Source organism: Somniosus microcephalus, chromosome 21, assembly GCF_052327205.1.
Source record: "Somniosus microcephalus isolate GS21.2 chromosome 21, FLI_Smic_1.0, whole genome shotgun sequence".
NCBI lineage: Eukaryota > Metazoa > Chordata > Chondrichthyes > Squaliformes > Somniosidae > Somniosus > Somniosus microcephalus.
The window spans coordinates 28,467,904-28,489,718 of record NC_141007.1 but is presented as its reverse complement, the minus strand read 5'-3'; the positions used below and the strand labels follow the sequence as shown (position 1 = coordinate 28,489,718).

The 21,815-nt window shown below is 39.4% G+C and overlaps 2 protein-coding genes and 1 long non-coding RNA gene across 9 annotated transcripts in view; 1 reads left to right on the top strand and 2 right to left on the bottom strand.

Annotated features, from left to right (window-relative positions):
- LOC147102664 (putative uncharacterized protein MYH16) overlaps positions 1-21,815 on the bottom strand; it is a 589,631-nt gene that overhangs the window by 269,013 nt on the left and 298,803 nt on the right. The gene's annotated exons all lie outside the window — the stretch shown is intronic.
- Positions 1,446-21,564, top strand: LOC147102665 (myosin-4-like). The gene is made up of 39 exons (XM_085963365.1): positions 1,446-1,657; positions 1,765-1,908; positions 1,991-2,147; positions 2,301-2,328; positions 2,467-2,571; positions 2,689-2,788; positions 2,961-3,024; positions 3,127-3,225; positions 4,525-4,628; positions 6,236-6,374; positions 8,165-8,283; positions 8,385-8,534; positions 8,641-8,811; positions 8,919-9,219; positions 9,324-9,394; positions 9,571-9,658; positions 9,812-9,929; positions 10,039-10,162; positions 10,445-10,581; positions 10,725-10,980; positions 11,073-11,315; positions 11,424-11,600; positions 11,696-11,841; positions 12,198-12,288; positions 12,396-12,785; positions 12,896-13,022; positions 13,115-13,233; positions 13,538-13,734; positions 13,821-14,004; positions 15,430-15,595; positions 15,836-15,960; positions 17,993-18,301; positions 18,571-18,774; positions 19,130-19,255; positions 19,388-19,558; positions 19,704-19,808; positions 19,926-20,021; positions 21,234-21,368; positions 21,535-21,564. The coding sequence occupies exons 1-39, from the start codon at positions 1,457-1,459 to the stop codon at positions 21,547-21,549; spliced, it is 5,802 nt and encodes a 1,933-aa protein (XP_085819491.1). The 5' UTR covers positions 1,446-1,456; the 3' UTR covers positions 21,550-21,564.
- Positions 10,374-15,842, bottom strand: LOC147102666 (uncharacterized). Its single transcript, XR_015073044.1, has 2 exons — positions 15,668-15,842; positions 10,374-10,543 (listed from the first exon to the last, which is right to left on the bottom strand). It is a non-coding gene; the product is annotated as an uncharacterized LOC147102666 (long non-coding RNA).

Sequence of the window (21,815 nt, the reverse complement as noted above, 5' to 3'; positions counted from 1 at the left end):
GTCCAGAGAGCACAGAAAGCTGCTGGTGTCCAACCATCAGGGTAAGTTTCTCACTAACTTTCTTCATCTTAATTTGGCAACTGATATTTTTTCTCAGTGAAGTAGAGGGGGAGAGGACCACATCAAGTTATGTAAAATATTAAATTATATAATGGAAGAATTCAATCCAGAAAATCATCTCAAAATAAGGGCCAAAGGACATAAAAGTAATTGATACATTTAAATCAGAGCCAAAGTAGTAAAAATAATTTATCGATTATGTCTTTTCTTTTGCCAGAATTGCTGTGGAGGATTTTTTCTTACGTGGGACTGATAAAGGTAACGGATGTTCAGACAAGCAAATGTAAACTACATTTCTTAAATGGAAAACTAATCAGAAAGGGTTAATACCATAGCTTAAAATTGATTTTGACCGTAAGTGCTGATTATCTTTCAAACACAGGACGTCATGTTCAATTACATGTTTATTAGACTTTAATGACTCCCCACTGGTTGTTATCCAATACCGCACTACGAGCAGCTGGTTCAGCATCAACACAGTTCAATGACATTTAAATACCACACACATTCTACGCAACAGTGTCGGGGCGATCATCATTTCCTACAATTACAAAATCAGTTAACACAGAAATATTATTCAGTGTAATTGAAATGTAACGTGCCTGTATCATTTACTTTACATTGATTGATGTTTAAATCACATTGGCTTTCTAAACATGCCAGGAAAATGAACATTACATTAAAAAGATATGTTAATATGGGACTTTCGAGCTATTGTCTTGTTTGCAGAATTATTAAATTAAGCGGTACACAATAGCTTTGTTTTGAACATTTAAAGCCACATTCCGCATTTTGACAGTAATATGGGAGCAGCAGAGCAAAGATGCGTTTTTGTTAGCTTTTTACAAACAGACTACCAGGAAAATGCCAACAATATTCTTTATATGAGAAACAGATAACCGGAATGTAATGCGAATACATAGTTCATCAAGCCTATAAACAGTCTTATAGTCTTGAATGTGTAAACAGTATTTTGCAACCTGGTGTCACTGAAATCACAAAAACATCAACTATTTGAAGGAGTTAAAAAACTTACACTAAATAATAAAAGATAAGATATTTAGTGGACCTCGCAAAATGCAAAAACGGTTCATAACATGCTATAAAATTAATTATACGCCATGAATAACTGCGACATGGAACAAAATCAAATAAAAGACATCATCACAATTCAGAAATAAATCGATAGGAATTAATTGATTTCCCCCCTAAATGCAATAGCTAATTAGATTTCAATAGCTAATTAGATAGTTCAAATATGAGCTATCTTACTTTCTGATAAACAAAGGAATTATTTATTCGTGACAAGAAGTAATTCACTGAAATATGCTGATTTTATTCGGGGTCACATTATTTACATACATATGGACGTATATTTCAGCAATAAACCGAAGCTATGGGGGATGCGGAAATGGCAGTGTTTGGAAAGGCGGCGCAGTATTTGCGGAAGACTGATAAGGAAAGACTGGAAGCTCAAAACCGACCATTCGATGCTAAAACCGCCTGCTATGTCTCGTGCGGTAAAGAATTGTACGTTAAAGGTACAGTCAAGAGCAAGGAGGGTGGAAAAGCCACGGTGGAGACCGAAGACAAGAGTGTCAGTTGGAAATTTAAAAATAAATAAATCATTTTGAAAAGCCTTGTTGCCTTCACGAAAGCCACATTTCTTTAAATAACATGATAGGACTGTTGATTACTTTTCAGACCGTAACTGTTAAAGAGGACCAAGTCTTCCCAATGAACCCTCCAAAATTCGATAAAGTCGAGGACATGGTCATGATGACCCACCTGAATGAAGCAACTGTGCTGTATAATCTCAAAGAGCGTTACGCAGCCTGGATGATCTACGTAAGTACTGTAGCTTCAGATTGCAAAATGAAAACGATAATTGAATAAATTAAATGTTCTTAATTCCTTTCTCTGACTTTAGACCTACTCTGGGTTGTTCTGTGTCACTGTAAACCCCTACAAGTGGTTGCCAGTGTACAATCCCGAGGTAGTAACTGGTTACAGAGGCAAGAAGCGTCAAGAGGCGCCTCCCCACATCTTCTCCATCTCTGACAACGCGTATCAGGCCATGTCAACCGGTAAGTATGTAGGTTTTGATTATAGTTTTTTTGTTGTCCAGCACTGAATTATTTTTGATTCTCGTTGAACTCGGAACCACGGAACAAATTTATGCAGCATTCTCTCTGTTGTCTGAACTCTGAGCGTTGATCTTGTGTTGGTCTTATTTACAGATCGTGAAAACCAGTCTATCTTGATCACGTAAGTGTTGCTGATTTAATATATTCCCGTAGATGTTGGTAGTTATCTGATAGAATTCTAATTGACTCCAGTCTTTTAAAATACTTTTTCAGCGCGCTAATTGTTGTTTTCTTCATTTTCTGCTCCCACTCCATCCAGTGGAGAATCTGGTGCTGGAAAGACTGTGAACACGAAACGTGTCATCCAGTACTTTGCATCAGTTGCAGCCGGTGCTGAAGCTAAGAAGAAGGAGGCTCAGCAAACTGGGAAGACAGCGGTAAGACAAAACTGATACAATAAAATGTGGCAACTTCTTGTTGTTTAGCTGTAATTCATGTTCTTTAGCTGTAAATGCTCCACCTCTTGGTAATCAAAAGTTTTTTTGCAGGGGTCTCTGGAGGATCAAATCATCCAGGCTAACCCGTTGCTGGAAGCCTTTGGTAATGCCAAGACAGTGAGAAATGACAACTCATCTCGCTTTGTAAGTTTCATGAACATTTCCTACAGTTGGATCTATTACACCACATGGTGTGCACGATATTGATTAACAATCCAGTGTATCAATCAAGATGTTTCAATAACACAATTATATTGTGCGCGCGTTGTGAAATTGTGTTTCAAATCTCTGATTTATATAACCTTTACATTTCAAGGGTAAATTCATCAGAATTCACTTCGGTGCCACGGGGAAACTGGCTTCTGCCGATATTGAAACCTGTAAGTTGAACTTGATTTGCAAATATTGGCGTAAATCAATTTGTTGATATGTAGACTAGTTCTTCAGTAAATCTACATTTGTATGTGTACATATCCCCCCAGATCTACTGGAAAAATCCAGAGTAACATTCCAGCTAAAAGCTGAAAGGAGTTACCACATTTTCTACCAGATGATGACCAACTTTAAACCAGAAATTGTTGGTAAGGACGGAAGTTTTGTAATGTTGCTACCTTCAGTTTTTGTTCTCTGCTAACACGGGAAGGATCAGTTCTAACATATTGGTCAGCGGAGAAGCGACGATGATCGCCGCTGACCTCGAATAAAGTTTCCCACAAAGGTCTTGCAATCTCTTTTTCAACATTAATTTGATTGTAGCACTGTCAAAAGGAGATCGCCAGTGTACAGCAACACTGATGTCATCAAGATGGCTAAGCAGCCAATCACCTTAAAGAATTCTCACAGACAGTAAACCAGGAAATAAAAGGCAGCTTTTATTCACTTCAAACTTTTTCACGGAAAGCAAAATAATGATTGGGACATACACATGGGGATAAGGTAGAAGCTGAAATATCATAAGCAAACTTCTAAAAAATATAATTTTTATTATGATAAAAATCTAGTAATTTTTATGATAATGGAGAAATTTGACATTCCACAACGATAAAATTAATTTTTCAGGGCCAGAACCGTTGTAAGCAGTCAATATGCTGTTAAAACTCCAGTTAAGCCTCTTTCTACAGGGCTTAGCATTTTCTGGGGTATTTAACAGAGCAGAAAAGGGAAGTTTTTTTCATTTCAAGTGATTTCACCGATTGCCGGCTATGGGGAGTTCCACAGCACAGCTGTGGCAGAGCAGAGAATGAATGACCGCAACTTCAGGATTTCTGTGTTTGTCCGTGCATGCGCTAAATCCTGAAGTTACGATCAGATGTTGTTTCGTATGATGAGAAAAGCTGAGATTGCGATGTCTAGTTTGGCTCCTGAGATGCCAAGTGGAGAAATGAGGTGCCTCCCGCAACAGCTCTTAGTGGGCAGGGTGATGTGATGTGTTCCATGGTCTGGCACTCATGGCCACAGGCGTACTTCGGTCATCCCTCATCTTCCACTTATGGAGCAGGTGGGCGCATCGTTCAATGCTGACAGTTTTGCCGTCATTACCACCACAAAATTCAGGCCATTATGATCTGTTAATGTTTGCAATATACCCTTATCTCTGCCTTTCAATAGATCTATAGAAATAAAACCCTAATGTCCCCTATTAAAATTTAATGTTATTTTCATACTTTTCAACTATATCCGATTTGCATTTTCTGAATGTATCTATTTCAGTGGCATCTTAGTATCGTGACTACCACAGCAATGTTGAATTAAAACTGAATTTGACAAGTTGGCTAAATGGAAGAGGGGAAACCTAACTGTAAAATTGGGTGATACTTACGCTACCTTTCATTTGGTGAATCACAAGTCTTTCTACAAAACATTTATTTTATTTCCTTCAGAATCTTGTCTCATTACCACCAACCCCTATGATTTTCATTCCATCAGCCAGGGTGAGATTACTGTCCAGAGTATTGACGATACGGAAGAATTGATGGCGACTGATGTGAGTATCAGCTGTATATCTTTTTTGTTATTTTCTTGTACATGTTTAGGCAGCCATAATGAATAATCCATTTTTGTCCCAGTGTCAATGAAGGAATGATTATATATTTCCAAGTCAGGATGGTGTGTAACTTGGAGGGGGAGTTGGAGGTGGTGGTGTTCTCATGCACCTGCTGCCCTTGTCCTTCTAGATGGTAGAGATTGTGGGTTTGGGAGGTGCTGTCGAAAAAGCCTTGGTGATTTGCTGCAGTGCATCTTGTAGATGGTACACACTGCAGCCATGGTACAGTGGTGGTGGAGGGAGTGAATGTTTAAGGTGGCGGATGGGGTGCCAACCAAGTGGGCTGCTTTGTCCTGGGTGGTGTCGAGCTTCTTGAGTGTTTTTGGAGCTGCACTCATCCAGGCAAGTGGTGAGCACTCCATCGCACTCCTGACTTTTGCCTTGTAGATGGTGGAAAGGCTTTGTCGAATCAGGAGGTGAATCACTTGCCGCAGAAGATCCAGCCTCTGACCTGCTCTTGTAGCCACAGTATTTATGTGGTTGGTCCAGTTAGATTTCTGGTCAATGGGACCCCAGGATGTTGATGGTGGAGGATTTGACAATGGTAATGCCTTTGAATGTCAAGGGGAGGTGGTTAGACTCTCTGCTGTCATTGCCTAACATTTGTGTGGCACAAATGTTATTTGCCACTTATCAGCCCAAGCCTAAATGTCGTCCAGGTCTTGCTGTATGCGGGCACAGTCTGCTTCATTATCTGAGGAGTTGCGAATGGAACTGAACACTGTGCAATCATCAGCGAACATCCTTACTTCTGATCTTAGGATGGAGGGAAGGCCATTGATGAAGCAGCTGAAGATGGTTGGGCCTAGGACACTGTCCTGAGGAACCCCTGCAGCGATGTCCAGGGGCAGAAATGAATGGCCTCTAACAACCACAACCATCTTCCTTTGTGCTAGGTATGATTGCAGCCAGTAGAGAGGATTTCCTCTGGTTCCCATTGACTTAAATTTTAATAGGGCTCCTTGATGCCATACCCGGTCAGATGCTGCCTTGATGTCAAGGGCAGTCAGTCTCACCTCACCTCTGGAATTCAGCTCTTTTGTCCACATTTGGACCAAGGCTGTAATGAGGTCTGGAGCCGAGTGGCCCTGGCGGAACCCAAACTGAGCATCGGTGAACAGGTTATTGGTGAGTAAGTGCTGCTTGATAGCACTGTTGACAACCCCTTTCACACTTTGCTGATGATTGAGAGTAGGCTGATGGGGCGGGAATTGGATGGACAGCTGTACATCTTTATTTGTATTTTCTTACCCCGACTCATGCATTGTAAGGCATGTACATATTTAGGCAACCAGCACCAATACTCCATTATTCCAATCAAAATCCACATGTCTAGAAAGAAGATGCTATGGAATGTAAATAAATAAGAATAATTAAGAAAGGTGATGCTAGCTATGTTAATCCGCACTGTCAGTAAGGAAGATAAAATTGAGAAACTTTTAAGGTAGAAGTCCTGGCATCGAAACGTTTCAACAACTAAGTAGGTAAAACTGTTTCAGTATATTAGTCTTGCTGTTGGATTCTAAGTCTATTGTTTGGATTTAAAGAGTGCTATCGATATCCTGGGCTTCGTAATTGATGAGAAATGGGGCATCTACAAACTCACTGGTGCAGTAATGCACTTTGGTAACATGAAATTCAAGCAAAAACAGCGTGAAGAGCAGGCTGAGCCTGATGGCACAGAAGGTAACAGTTTCATATGTCTCACTTCACTGCAGTATTTACTAACATTTATATATTCAAAATAATGGCCCTGAAATTGCAGTTGGAGGCGTACCTCCAGTGTATGCCAATGCCCACGAAACATTTCCGCACCGACCTGTTGTCATCCAAGCTCCGGAGAGTTGGTGTCTCCATGCGTACGGCAGCGCAAAGGCCCACAGATCCCAGGGGCACAGACGGTTCGGAAGTCTCCCTGGGATCACGTGGGCCTGGATCTCCATTGAGAAAGGAGGATTCCACTGCAGTCATTTAGGAACGGAATCCCCTAATGACATGCAATGGAATCCCCAAATATTTAAAACAATTTAGACAATTCAAATAAATATAAATGTTCTTTATTTCAATATTATTCATAACTCCCTTCATTACACCAAATACAATAAAAATATAATTTTTTGAAAAAATAATTTTAAACATTTTAATCCAGGCCAATATTTGCATAAGCTAATTTTAAGTGTTTGTGCATCATTTTTTATTTTTAAATGTTTAATTTAAGATTCATAATAACCCATACACTGATGAAAGCAGGGCCTATGCCTGCTTTTACCAGCCGTAAGTTTTGTGGGCAATTGCTGGGCAGTTGTTGGGCAAATAGGTCCACTGTGCGCCAGCGAAACTGACTTTACTTTCGGTTCGTATGATCTGTCAAGGCGTACCTTGATAGATCGCAAGTTCTGGGTTTTCACGCATGCGGAAGTTGCGGGGCCTTTCAGGAGGATTACGATTGCGTACGCTGAGCGTTTGCTGTCGAAGACACCCGTCATTTCAGGGCCAATGTTTCAAATCAAATGCAGAGTTAATTTCAATTTACAGTCCAAACAGTATTGAAGTTGTATTGTAATATTTTGGAATTATATTATTTATGGAATTAATTTTAAATTTGGAAGGCATTGCCACATCTCTTGTATTATCTAGTGTTTGTATGCTTGTGGCCAATTATATTGCAGTGATAGAAATCACTGTCCCTTTAACCAGTTTAGCTCATCAGGACAAACTGAGCACTGTTAGCCAGCAAATCAGCTGTTTCTGCAAGCTGAAGGCTTTGAGACTTCTCTTTGGTATTCCTACCCTGCTATTTCAAACCAGCATATATATATTAGAGAGAGAGAGAGATAATGTTAATGAAAGTTAACTACTGCGGTTTGGGGTTTCTCCCAACACTTTTAGCTGTTGTCCGCAGCCATTGATCTAATTGGTATCTGCATACATGCTTTGGTACCAAAGAGAAGAAACCACCAGACCCCATTTGAAAATCTGGATCAATCAGGACAACTCATAATTTAGCTGATCCCTGACAAATGACAGAAGGAATGCTATTCAAGATGCACCTAACTGAAACCAATTTTTAAATCACATTTACCCTGCAAAATAAGAAACAGAACGGCTGCATTTTGAAAGTAACACTTCAGTTGTAAATTGTTTGTGACAATCTGAGGACATGATAAGCTATCGTTTATGTGCAAGTCCTGTTTTTATTTTACCCTGCCCATCTAAAGTTGAATAAGAATATATGTAACAGTTAGTCATTTTCACTATTTGCTACAGGAACAAAACTCTGCTTTTGCCACACTGACATCTGTACAGCATTATTTTCCTGAATACTGTATTAAAAATATGTGGTTAACATATACGTAAGGCATTTCAATTAAACAAAATAAAACCTTACTTCTCAATGTTTATTGCACAACAGTATTCCAAATACAAAATGAGATGCTATACACAAATATACTCAATTGCACTATATTTTTTGTCAGATGCCGACAAGGTTGCTTACCTGACCGGCCTCAACTCTGCAGATTTGCTAAAGGCTTTATGCTATCCACGAGTAAAGGTTGGCAATGAATTTGTGACCAAAGGGCAGACTGTTCAGCAGGTACAGTTTCTAAGAATTTTAGCAAATTAATGTGTGTAAACATTTAAAATATTTAATTTAGGCTGATGCTTTTGGTTAAACTGTATATTGTATTCATTCAGGTCCACAACTCAGTTGGTGCCCTTGCCAAATCAATTTTTGAGAAAATGTTCTTGTGGATGGTTATCCGTATCAATCAGCAATTGGACACAAAACAGGCCAGACAGTATTTCATTGGTGTGCTGGATATCGCTGGGTTTGAAATTTTTGATGTAAGAATCAGAAACATCAATATCAACAAAATACATTTTAAAATTAACAGCACTAAAAAGGCAATACAATGAATAATTAACACTTTAAATTGCTCTCTATATTCAGTACAACAGCTTGGAACAGTTATGTATCAACTTCACTAATGAGAAACTGCAGCAGTTCTTCAACCACCACATGTTTGTTCTGGAACAAGAGGAGTACAAGAAGGAAGGAATTGAATGGACATTCATTGACTTTGGTATGGATCTGGCTGCTTGCATTGAACTCATTGAAAAGGTAAGTAATATCATGTATGACATTAATAAGAGCTGAAATAGATTTATATCGGCATCATTTTATTAATTGCAATGTCTCAATGTCAAAAACCATTGTCATTACCACAGCCCATGGGTATCTTCTCAATCCTGGAAGAGGAGTGCATGTTCCCCAAGGCCTCAGACACTTCTTTCAAGAATAAACTGTATGACCAGCATCTTGGAAAGTCAAACAACTTCCAGAAACCCAAGCCTGCTAAAGGAAAGGCTGAAGCTCACTTCTCACTGGTCCATTATGCTGGCACTGTGGACTACAACGTTACTGGCTGGTTGGATAAGAACAAGGACCCCCTGAATGAAACTGTAATTGGACTATTCCAGAAATCATCAGTAAAACTTTTGGGTCATCTCTATGCTGTATCCGCTGAAGGTAAAACTCTATTACACACAAATGTTAATATTCCTTTTTGTTAGCATTATATTCTTCCCTTTCCTAATCATATTAGAACAAACAAATTTGTTGCTTTTTTGTAGCTGAAGCCACTGGCAAGAAAGTTCACAAAAAGAAGGGCGCTTCCTTCCAGACAGTGTCTGCTCTGTTTAGGGTATGATTTCCTCCAACATTTATCAATCTATAGTGAACTAATTTTTAATGAATTTGAGAGGGCTAGCAAAACATTGATTGAAGTGTGCCAAATATGATTAACAAGTAGAACAATCTTGTTACAAATAACATGGGAAAAATCTGGAGATCAATATTACTTTCTTGTTCACCTCACAGGAAAACTTAGGCAAGCTGATGGCTAACCTGAGAACTACGCATCCACATTTTGTGCGTTGTTTAATCCCCAATGAGACAAAGACACCAGGCAAGTGTGATTCCCTTTCTAGACATTACATTTTTGAAGAAATAAATCACAAGTGAAATCAGTAATGGATGCAGTCCTCTGTTGTTAACTTAATAAGTCATGAAAAAAATCATTTGGTGAGTTGTATTTTAATGTTTATGTTGTATCCATCAGGTACTATGGATAACTTCCTTGTCATACACCAGCTGAGGTGCAATGGTGTGCTTGAAGGTATTAGAATCTGCAGAAAGGGATTCCCAAGCAGAATCATCTATGGTGACTTCAAGCAAAGGTAATGAATCTCAAACTCTACATTTCAGTTTTCCATCCTATGAAATTGTTGAGTATATTCCATTCTAATGATAAGACACAATAATGTGATTAAACCTCTAATACAACAGATACAGGATTCTTAATGCAAGTGCCATTCCAGAAGGGCAGTTCATTGATAGCAAGAAGGCTTCTGAGAAGCTATTGGGATCCATTGATGTCGATCATACCCAGTACAAATTTGGACACACTAAGGTAATTATATTTAAAACCTAAGTCTCTCACTGTGAAATATAGTTTAAAGTTTAACTTGAGAAGCATGAGAATTCCGTTCATGCTTCTGTGTTATTACGGGACCAGATATATGGAGTGATTCCAGACCTACTACACACTGTTCCATTAGGGTGGGAACAACCCAATTGCACAAAGTGCTAAAGCCACACAAACTTTCAACAAACAAATTGAGTCATGTTTTACAATTTATTATATTTTGTGCATTGAACATAAAAAGTGAACACTTACTATAATTTATTTAAGGTGTTCTTCAAGGCTGGTCTCTTGGGTACACTTGAAGAGATGAGAGATGAAAAATTGGCACAACTCATTACCCGCACTCAGGCTATTTGCCGTGGATTCCTAATGAGGGTTGAATTTCAAAGAATGATGGCAAGGAGGTAAATATCATCACATATGAACATTCAAAAATATATTTGTCAGTAAAAAATATTTTCTATAATATTATATCATTTTACTCTTACACAAAAGCTAAAGAAGGATTGTTATGAACTGTGTTCCCCTATTTAACTGTATCCTTCAGGGAAGCACTGTACACTCTACAGTACAACATCCGTTCATTCACAAATGTCAAGCACTGGCCATGGATGCAACTGTATTTCAAGATCAAACCTCTTCTGAAGAGTGCTGAAACTGAAAAGGAAATGGCGAATATGAAAGATGAGTTTGAGAAAACTAAGGAGGCACTTGCCAAATCTGAAACACGAAGGAAGGAATTAGAAGAGAAAATGGTGACTTTTGTACAGGAAAAGAATGATCTCCTACTCCAAGTCCAATCGGTATCAACTTTCACAGTCTTAATATAGTAAATTCTGTATACAAATTATAAAAACCATAGCCTGGTATAATTCATTGTCTAATTTTTTTGCAGGAAGGTGAAACTCTGGCAGATGCGGAAGAAAGATGTGAGGGACTGATTAAAAATAAAATTCAACTAGAGGCTAAATTGAAGGAAGCTAATGAAAGATTGGAAGATGAAGAAGAGATAAACGCAGAACTCACAGCTAAGAAGAGAAAACTGGAGGATGAGTGTTCAGAACTGAAGAAAGATATTGATGACTTAGAGCTCACATTAGCCAAAGTTGAAAAAGAAAAACATGCCACCGAGAACAAGGTATAAATAGGTGATTTTTATATGTAATACTTATACAACTCATGAAAGGAATTTCATACCTATTTACACTTCATGACATTCTTCTATGTTTTTTTTTGGTGAACATAGGTTAAAAACCTCACTGAAGAGATGGCTAGTCTCGATGAAAACATCGCTAAAGTAACAAAGGAAAAGAAAGCCCTCCAAGAGGCCCATCAGCAGACTTTGGATGACCTCCAGGCCGAGGAAGACAAAGTCAACACTCTAACCAAAACAAAGGCTAAGTTGGAACAACAAGTTGATGATGTAAGTGTTCTTTAACAGAACTAGGTCAAATGGGTTTGAGCATACGGTCATTGTTTGAAGCAAATTCTGATAAAATATTATTTTTTCCTGAAAAGCTCGAAGGTTCTCTAGAGCAGGAGAAGAAACTTCGCATGGATCTTGAACGCTCCAAGAGGAAGTTTGAAGGCGACCTGAAGCTGTCACAAGAAGTCACAATGGATTTGGAGAACGATAAGCAGCAATTGGATGAGAAGCTAAAAAAGTCAGTCATCTTATTGTTTGTTACCATCCCTTTGCTTGAATTTTGAACCCACCTGTCCTGTTAGCATATAGAACTTGTTTTTGCAGACATTGACTCTTCCGTCAGAGGATTTTTATTAACTTGAGCATGTGGTCTTGTAGAACTTCTGTGATTGAACTAGTACAAGAGCACTGCTTGTAGAGAGTAATATGGTGTTAACTCAGGAATTAAGGATCTATTTTAAATGTCCTGCAGCTATCACATAATTTATTGCCTCAGCATGTCTGTGAAAATAAACAGGTTTTGTGTAAGTTCATTAATAATACAGAAATTTGGTATTTAAGTAGTTCAACTTAATTTTTCACTCATTATTAAAGGAAGGAATTCGAAATCAGCCAGCTTCAAAGCAAAGTTGAAGATGAGCAGGCTTTGGCTTCCCAGCTGCAGAAAAAGATTAAAGAATTACAGGTGATGTATAGGTCTCGTGAAATAATCGACTCTACCTTTGTAAATGTTATGTGCATGAACTGATGTTACTTGTTTTAAGATCATAATCAATGCAAATTTATTTTAAGGCTCGTATTGAAGAACTTGAAGAAGAAATTGAAGCTGAGCGTGCCTCTCGTGCTAAGACTGAGAAACAGAGGTCTGATCTTGCTCGGGAAATTGAAGAGATCAGTGAGCGACTAGAAGAAGCCGGCGGTGCAACTGCAGCACATATTGAAATGAACAAAAAACGTGAAGCAGAATTTCAGAAAATGCGCCGCGATCTGGAAGAATCTACCCTACAGCATGAAGCCACGGCCGCTGCTCTTCGTAAGAAGCAGGCTGATAGTGTAGCAGAACTTGGGGAACAAATCGACAACCTGCAACGTGTGAAACAGAAACTGGAGAAGGAAAAGAGTGAGCTGAAGATGGAAATTGATGACCTTGCTAGCAACATGGAATCTGTGTCTAAAGCCAAGGTGCAGTTCTGAATGTTGTTAAACCCTACTCCTGCATATAATTATCTTTAATTAATAATTGTTGTCCATTTGGTTTCACATATTTTGAGAATTGAGCGTTTTGGTTTCAGGGGAATCTTGAGAAGGTGGCCCGGTCTCTTGAGGACCAAGTCAGTGAACTGAAGACCAAACACGATGAGCATCAACGTTTGATCAACGATTTATCAACTCATAAAGCACGACTTGGAACGGAAAATGGTACCTATCAGTTCCTTAACTATTTATTGTTCAATGCCAGAAAATACTGTTATTTTGCAACTTTTTTGCTTGCAACCTCTTCTGATTTGCAGGTGAACTGAATCGCCAGGTAGAGGAGAAGGAAGCCTTGGTATCTCAGCTGACAAGAGGTAAACAAGCATATACTCAACAGGTTGAGGAGCTCAAGAGGCAGCTGGAGGAAGAAACAAAGGTAGCAGAATAATTTAAGTAAATCATCCATATTAGTTTTAGAAGAAAACCTTTACAATAATGTAATATAATTTCCACGTGTTTGAGAATTTGCTTTTGCAACAATTTAATTTCTTCAAATTGCAACAATATAAAATATTGCATTTTGTGACATGGTTGTCTAGTGATTGACTTAAGATGTTAGCTTTGGAAGTGGAGTTATCTCTAATCATCGTGACCATAAGCAAAGTATCACGGTTCAGTAACGCGCTAATAATCAGCAATATTAACTGGTATTTCATCATCTAACTTGGTAATTATTTCAGGCTAAAAGTGCCTTGGCACATGCTCTGCAATCCGCCCGCCACGACTGTGATTTGCTCCGTGAGCAATATGAAGAGGAACAGGAGGCAAAAGCTGAGCTCCAGCGTGGCATGTCCAAGGCCAACAGCGAAGTTGCTCAATGGAGAACAAAATATGAAACTGATGCAATCCAGCGTACAGAGGAACTGGAGGAGGCCAAGTATGTGATAATAAAATGAGAATTTGGCTTCATACAACATGTTCTGTGAGATGATGTTATTACATCTTTGTTTTTGTAATTTTCAGGAAAAAACTTGCTCAGCGTCTGCAGGATGCAGAAGAGCACATTGAGGCTGTGAACTCCAAATGTGCTTCATTGGAAAAGACAAAACAGAGATTGCAAAATGAAGTGGAGGATCTTATGATAGATGTGGAGAGGGCAAATTCAGCAGCAGCAGCTCTTGACAAGAAACAGAGGAACTTTGACAAGGTAAGAGTATGTTGTGTCATTGTTTCCCTTTCTCTGTCATTCTAAAGACAGTTCCAATGCCAATTTCAGATTGATATTAAGTAATTTCAGCTGTTAATAGATACACGGGTGGCAGTGTAACTCTGTATTAGGATTAGACCGGATTCTTGAATGGATTAACACCAAGCCCGCGATCTTACCTGAGGAGCCGCGTTCGAGGCGGGACTGCTGGTTTCCGGGTATTAGTCCCGCCCCCAGTGACGTCTGATGAACAGACACTATTTTCCCTTGATTGGCCTTGTTAAGCCCACCCTGCGGGCTTGCCGGCCAATTAAAGGAAAGCCGGTGTCAGATGCCGTCAGTGCATGACGCTTCATCTGCCGGTTTTCTTAAAAGGCACATGCCCCATAATTTTTTGACAGCTGAATTGTCAATGTTAGACAGCATTGACACTGACATATAAACACTGACAATCACTGTCCAAAGGTGAGCCCTTGCAGCCAGGCTCACCAATGACTCTCTGCTTAGGAGGAAACGGATAGCAGCTGCATGTGAGATTGCAGAAGCCATCTGTCAAGTCTCCCGATCAGATGAGGCTTCACAGAGACATCAAATCTTGTCAGCTGCAGATACATATAAACAGATTAAAAATATTTCACACTACATTCTCTCACCTGTCATACTTACCTGTGCACAATTGCACCCATCACATTACCTCTGCAGCTGTCATTTGCACATTTACATTGCAGCAGACCCACAGCTTGCCTCGCTGACCCTGGCGGGGTTTCCTGCCATCGGGAAGCCTGCATCAGCAGGTGGAAAATGGTGAAAAGCCTCTTAACTGCCTGTTAACTCTCTGTTAACAGGCAGTTAGTTGGCTGTAATCCCCTTCCCGCCACTAGGAGATGGGTCCCTGTGCTAGTCGGGGACCTGCCAACCAGGTAGATGGTTCGGAGGTGGGTTGGGAGCGTGGTTGGGATCAATGGAAATTTTCAGTACGGAGATCGATAGATTTTTGTTCGGTAAAGTTATCAAGGAATATGGAGAAAAGGCGGGTAAATGGCGTTGAGGTACAGATCAGCCATGATCTAATAGAATGTCAGAACAAGTTCCAGAGGCTTCCTATGTGTGAAAACAAGTTTAAAATGTACTCAGACTGTGCACTGGATCTCCTAGGCAGTTTAAAATGCAGTACTGAATATTTTTAATATAACAAAGCAAATGCTGTCCCCTGCTCTGACCTAACAAAATATAGTCATTGGGAAGCAGACCTTTGTGCATCCATTTAAGCATGTATGCATGAGTATGAGTTGCAGCCCAAAGTGTAATTCCAGTCTTGAAGGTGAAGTCTGCACTCCATACTCTCCAGCTATCATCTCACATTGGTATTGAGGTATAACTGCATCCTCATGTTTCATTTGTACCTTTTGCAATTGTACAATAAAGATTCTGGCAGACTGGAAACAGAAATTTGAGGAAAGCCAGGCTGAACTGGAAGCAGCTCAGAAAGAATCCCGCAGTCTCAGTACTGAGATCTTCAAGATGAAGAATGCATATGAGGAGTCTCTGGAGCAACTTGAAACTCTTAAACGCGAGAACAAGAATCTGCAGCGTAAGTCTTAAACATTTCTTGTCATTTAAATATTTAAAAATGTTGATATTATTAAATCGATAATGTGTTTACCTTGGCGTTACAACCCACAGTAAAATGCCATTCTTGCCCACTGCGCTTCATACTCTCCAGGAATCAGTCTCACATCAATAGTATAATTGCACCTTTATATTTCTTTTGTAATCTTAGTTTTATCGCAACTAAAATAGGTATAATTTGCTATTTTCTTTTGTAAACCAGAGGAGATCGCTGATCTGACTGAGCATCTGGGTGAAAGCAGCAAGGCCCTCCATGAGCTAGAAAAGGCAAAGAAGACAGCTGAGCAGGAGAAGAGTGAAATTCAATCGGCTCTGGAGGAGGCAGAGGTAAAACTAATAATTATTTTAGCAGTAAACATTAGAACTCGAAATTTAGATCAATAGTATTTGTCAAATGGAGTAACAGAGTTGCAACAATAGTCTAGTGCAATGGACAGCTTTAAAAATTGATTGAAAGATCTAAAAGGCATCAGTTCCAAAGGAATACACTAAATGGTTAAAATGGTATCCACAGAGAGTAATTTATGGATGATCTTGCCTAAGTATAGTTTGCTTTACCTTGGAATAACAGATAAACCACTGGATTTATAGATTGTCATTTATGACTGGTTAGTATAGCTTTAAGCCAGGTAAATGGATTACTATTTTTGCACTCCAAAATGATAAGCTTTTAAAACTCAAAAGTTACAACTCTTTTTCTTCATATTCACATTAGGAGGCTAACATTAGATTGCAACCCTGAAGTGGCAGAGGTAGATGGGTTTGAATCTTCAAACATTTTCTCCTTACATTATGAAAATGTCTCAAAGTGATTAACACAATGAATTGAATTTTGGAGTACAACAACTTATTATGTGCGCAAATGTGGCAGCCACTCTGCACCAATAGTATTGTAAAAACAACAATGGGATGAATGACCAGGTACTGCTTGGTTGCTGGCATTTTTGCACAAGTACTGACTTTATATCAAAAGAAAATCACCTTCCGGGCCTCATCTTTAACATCATATTTTTGTATGATGGCCTGGATTTTCCTTATTGTCGGGGGTTCTGACCGGAATTGGGATGAGGTGGAATTTCTGTCTCCTGGTCCGACACCACTGTGAATCTTTCAAAAAATTGTAATGGGCAAAGGTTGGAGTAGAGGAAGAGCACAGCAAAATAATAACTCCAGGACCCTCTACTGTTTCTGATTTGTCACCCTGTTTGTCCGACATCCAGTCCAGGAGGTGCAGCAATTTCCTCTGCACTATCACTAAAACTGCCTACTTCCACCTCCCTAACATCGCCTGTCTCTGCCCCTGCCTCAGCTCATCTGCTGCTGAAACATTCATGCCTTTGTTAGCTCTAGACTTGACTACTCCAACGCTCTCTTACCTGGACTCCCATCTTCCACCCTCCATAAACTTGAAGTCATCTAAAACTCTGCTACCCGTATCCTAACTCGCAACATGTCCCGTTCAGCTGTCACCCCTGTGCTCGCTGACCTACATTGGCTCCCAGTCCGGCAACACCTCGATTTAAAAATTCTCATCCTTGTTTTCAAATTCCTCCATGGCCTCACCCCTCTTTATCTCTGTAATGTCTTCCAGTCCTCCAACCTTCCAAGATCTCTGCACTCCTCCAATTCTAGCCTCTTGCGCATTCCTGATTTTGGCCACCTGTCCTAATATCTTCTTATGCGGCTCAATGTCAAGTTTTGTTTGATAACGCCCCTGCGAAGCACGATGGGATATTCTATATATACTGAGATGGGGTTTCAGCAGGAAAGCTTCTCAGCCCCTTTTCCTCTATTATCTGCCCTGGTTCTGCCCATTTTTGGATTGTGTTCAAGAGGATAATCATTGCGACCATTGTGCGCAGAATATAAGAATTTTGGGAGTTGTTACTTAGGTGGTTGCTCATCAAGTAATGTCATAATATAATAGTCTGGAAAGATAGATGCATTTAATGCAGACTAGTACAGGAAACTTTGTGCTATCCGGCACCGACGGGACCGAGCTGTTGTCGTCCCATCAAAACTGCCGGACAAACCAGCGCTAATGTTGAAACATACAGAGATTTTGAGCTCCGTATCTGGCAGCAAACCCTGTTGCTTAGCAACAGCTTCTAAACAGTCGGCCGTACCTTGCAAGCGTCTCTGTAGCTTAGCAACAGCTTCAGCGAGACCTTGCAGAGCCTGACTGGTGAAAAAAAAGCAACAAAAAGAAAAAAAACCTAACGAAATGGCTCCTGATTTTTGCCGGTGGCGCAGTTAACCTCCAGATAAACCAAAGTTTCCTGTATCATAGCGAGTGCAAGCAACTTTCTATGGCTATAATGTGTGAAATGTTCAAAAATATGTGTGATGCCCTTTGTAGGCCACTCTGGAACATGAAGAGGGCAAGATCCTCCGTGTTCAGCTAGAACTGAACCAAGTAAAATCTGAAGTTGACAGGAAAATTGCTGAGAAAGATGAGGAGATTGAACAGCTGAAGAGGAACCACCAGAGAGTTGTAGATACAATGCAAAGTGCCTTGGACTCAGAAATCAGGAGCAGAAATGATGCTTTAAGAATCAAAAAGAAAATGGAGAGCGATCTAAATGAAATGGAGATTCAGTTGGGACATGCTAACCGTCAGGCTTCAGAAGCTCAGAAACATCTCAGAAATCTGCAGGGTCAATTAAAGGTCTGTATAATAGTGTATTTATTTTGGATTTACATTTAATTTTAATCTAGCTCTAAATATTGTGCAATCATCTGTCAATTAAATAAATGTAATGGCATTTTCCTATGACCTAACAATAGAAAAGTGCAGAAATTATAATTTGTCAGCAGTTTTAGACTATTCAAACTACTTAAGATTTCACTAAAAAGCTTATTATTCTAATTTATGCTAATATATGAATATTACAGTTTACTATATCTGCTTACAAAAGATTTCTACCTTCTAAATAGGACACCCAGTTACATCTAGACGATGCTTGCAGAAGCCAGGAAGACTTGAAGGAGCAATTGGCCATGGTTGAGCGCAGAAGTGGTCTGCAGCAGGCTGAGATTGAAGAAATGAGAGCAGCACTGGAACAGACAGATAGAGCTCGCAAAATCGCTGAACAGGAGCTTATTGATGTCACTGAGAGGGTACAGCTGCTGCACACTCAGGTTTGTCCACACACTAATGTCAATTTGAACCAAATAGACACATAGGCCCTGTTATATACGGAGAGGATGTGGTTGAGGCCTAAAACAGCCAAAGAATCTGGGGATGAGGTGGTTCTGCTGAACTTAATGGCAGGACCTCATTAACAGAGGTCATAAACACCACTGACAGGAGGCTGCAGCTCTTGCCTTCCTTTCACTGCCGAGTTTCCGACCTCTGGGAAACCTGAGCAGCAACAGTAAATGTTAAATCGGGCTCCCAATTGCCCGTCGTGGGGGTTAATATTGAGGCTGCAGGCTTTTTTTGCAGTTTACGCATCATACAAAACAAGTTCTTACAAATTGACTTTTCCTGCAGAATACAAGTCTCATCAACACCAAGAAGAAGCTGGATTCTGACCTGAATCATCTCCAATCTGAAATGGAAGAAACAATTCAGGAATCAAGAAATGCTGAAGAAAAAGCAAAGAAGGCTATCACAGATGTAAGTCAGAAGTTATTTTAACTATTTATTCATATTATTACAAATACTGATTGCCTCACTTCAATTACTTTGTTGGGATTATTTTGAGCTTGAGCTGAATAATGATTTCCCCAATTACCTCACCGTTATAAGGCTGCCATGATGGCTGAAGAGCTGAAGAAGGAACAGGATACCAGTGCTCACCTTGAACGAATGAAGAAGAACCTCGAGCAGACGGTGAAGGACCTGCAGCTTCGTCTGGATGAGGCTGAGCAACTGGCAATGAAAGGAGGAAAGAAACAGCTCCAGAAACTGGAGTCTAGGGTAAGCATCAAGATTGTGTTCTTGTATGCTGCATGCTGAAGCTTGTGAATATATTGAGGCTTTAGCTACAAAGTACAGCACATAATAATTTAAAAGGCAATATGAAACTTGCAAAACAGTTAACACCATTTGGTGACTGGTTTAGGTGCGTGAGCTGGAAAATGAACTGGAAGTTGAGCAGAAACGAGGCGCTGATGCCATCAAAGGTGTTCGCAAATATGAAAGAAGGGTCAAGGAACTGAGCTATCAGGTATTGTACAGTTTATAAACTCGTTATTTAGAGTGGCACACCACTGTGGCAACTAGTGGTAATCATTATTTTTACAAAATATCAATATAAATGTTGCCTCTTTTGCTTTATTTACAGTCAGAGGAAGACAGAAAAAATTTGCTGAGACTGCAGGACTTAGTTGACAAGCTGCAGATGAAGGTTAAAGCCTACAAGAGACAATCTGAGGAGGTTGTAAGTAACTGAGGAATTAATTGATCTAAATCTATGTGAATGCTTTTAATCTTCTTTATATTTGTCATCAGATTACAAAGCTTATCATTATTTAAGACTATTGTAACCAGAAGGGACCCTAAAATATGGCGTTCAGAACTCCAACCATAAGTAACAGAGCTTTTCCATTTATTTTCATCTTCCACTTTCTAGTGCGAAGAAAATTTTCAGTTTACCTCATGAACTTGTTATTTTCCATGGGAATTGGCTGTTTTTAAGACTCACACATGGTTCCTGAAATCCCTTTTAAATCAGAATAAATTATATCCACAGGGTAGACTTTATCCACTACATTTTCAAAGAATTCTAGCAATGAAAGGGGTCCGAGTCCCTCTTGTTCTTCAGGGCATCCTGTGTGATGTCCTCAAGCAGTTTTCCCAGTACAGATGTTAGCTTATAATTTCCAGATTCATGTCTCACTCCTCCTTTGAATATCAGGATTGTACTTTGTCTCATCCAGAGTCTAAATGCAGTTTTTATGGAATTTGTGAAGATATTTATGAAGTCTCACCTATTGCTTCTCTCAGTTCATGAAGGAATATATGTTGTCTCCCATCTAGCCTGTAGACATTTTGGGGTAAAACAGGTGCTGTGTAGACATTTTCAGGTAGAAATTTCACCTCATAAAACGGGTGCAGTGTAGCCCATTTTCAGGGACCAACGTACCGCGCCCCAAGAATGCCTGAAAAATGTTGGCCCCAAAAACAGGTATTTGCTCCTTTGCAAATTCTAATAAGGGTTCAGGCAGCTCAGAAAGTGAATATGCTCTCCTTCTCCAACTGCATGTAAACTGAAGTCCCATATGTAAAGGATAATATTTAAACGCACTGGACCACGCAATGCCTATCAGTGAGCAAAGACCTTCATCCAATCTAGGCTTGATTCGAACTCAAGTGCCAGACGCAAAAGAACAATCTGCTAAACTAGTCCACTATCCAATCTCCTCTCACAAACAATAAAAAGCTGGTTAATAGTTGGACTATAAACCTCAAAATGTGTAGATCACAGTGTTACAACTGTTAGTCAACCCTCCAAACACATAATGGCTTTTGGCTAAAGTCAAAAACTTTGTGAACAATTCATACTTTTACTATCCTAGTTACACTTTACATTCTCCTATTGTCAACGTGCTTGCCTGCAATCTGATCATTTCTTGTACTGTATTCTCTTTAGGAGGAGCAGGCCAATGCTCACCTGTCCAAGTTCAGGAAGGTGCAGCATGAACTGGAGGAAGCTGAGGAACGCGCCGACGTTGCAGAGTCTCAAGTCAACAAACTTAGAACTAAAAGCCGTGACATAAATATCAAGGTACAGTACATGCAACTGATTTTAAAATTGAATAAATAATACAGCTCAAGAAACACTTACAGTAGCTAAAATTATTGGTAAAGATTTTCATTGTTAATCAGAATATAAATAATATTTTAAAAGCAGTCCTTTCATTAACCATTTGCATTTTCTTTTTATCTATTAGGCCGCCGAAGAGTAGATGACAATCTGAAATGGTCCAAAGAAGAAATCCGCAAAATGTGTATTTCATTGTAACATAGTTTTACAAATGTAGCGCTGTCCATAGAAATAAAATTGCAACTCTGAAAAATGATTCTTTGTCATCTAGGTTTTTTAGATGATTCAATAATCATACTAGGAACAAAAGTGATGCACAGAACAACTCCAATAAAGTTACATTGTGAACAATAGTTTAGTATGACTGTAAAAAGGAGAAACTATTAGAATGGTGCATATGAAATCTTG

Bases quoted from the DNA above. Each gene is read 5' to 3' on its own strand.
- LOC147102665 (XM_085963365.1), top strand. From the start codon at position 1,457: ATGGGGGATGCGGAAATGGCAGTGTTTGGAAAGGCGGCGCAGTATTTG. The intron at 9,930-10,038 runs GTAATGAATCTC...CTAATACAACAG, and splicing joins TATGGTGACTTCAAGCAAAG to ATACAGGATTCTTAATGCAA. The intron at 12,786-12,895 runs GTGCAGTTCTGA...TTTTGGTTTCAG, and splicing joins AATCTGTGTCTAAAGCCAAG to GGGAATCTTGAGAAGGTGGC.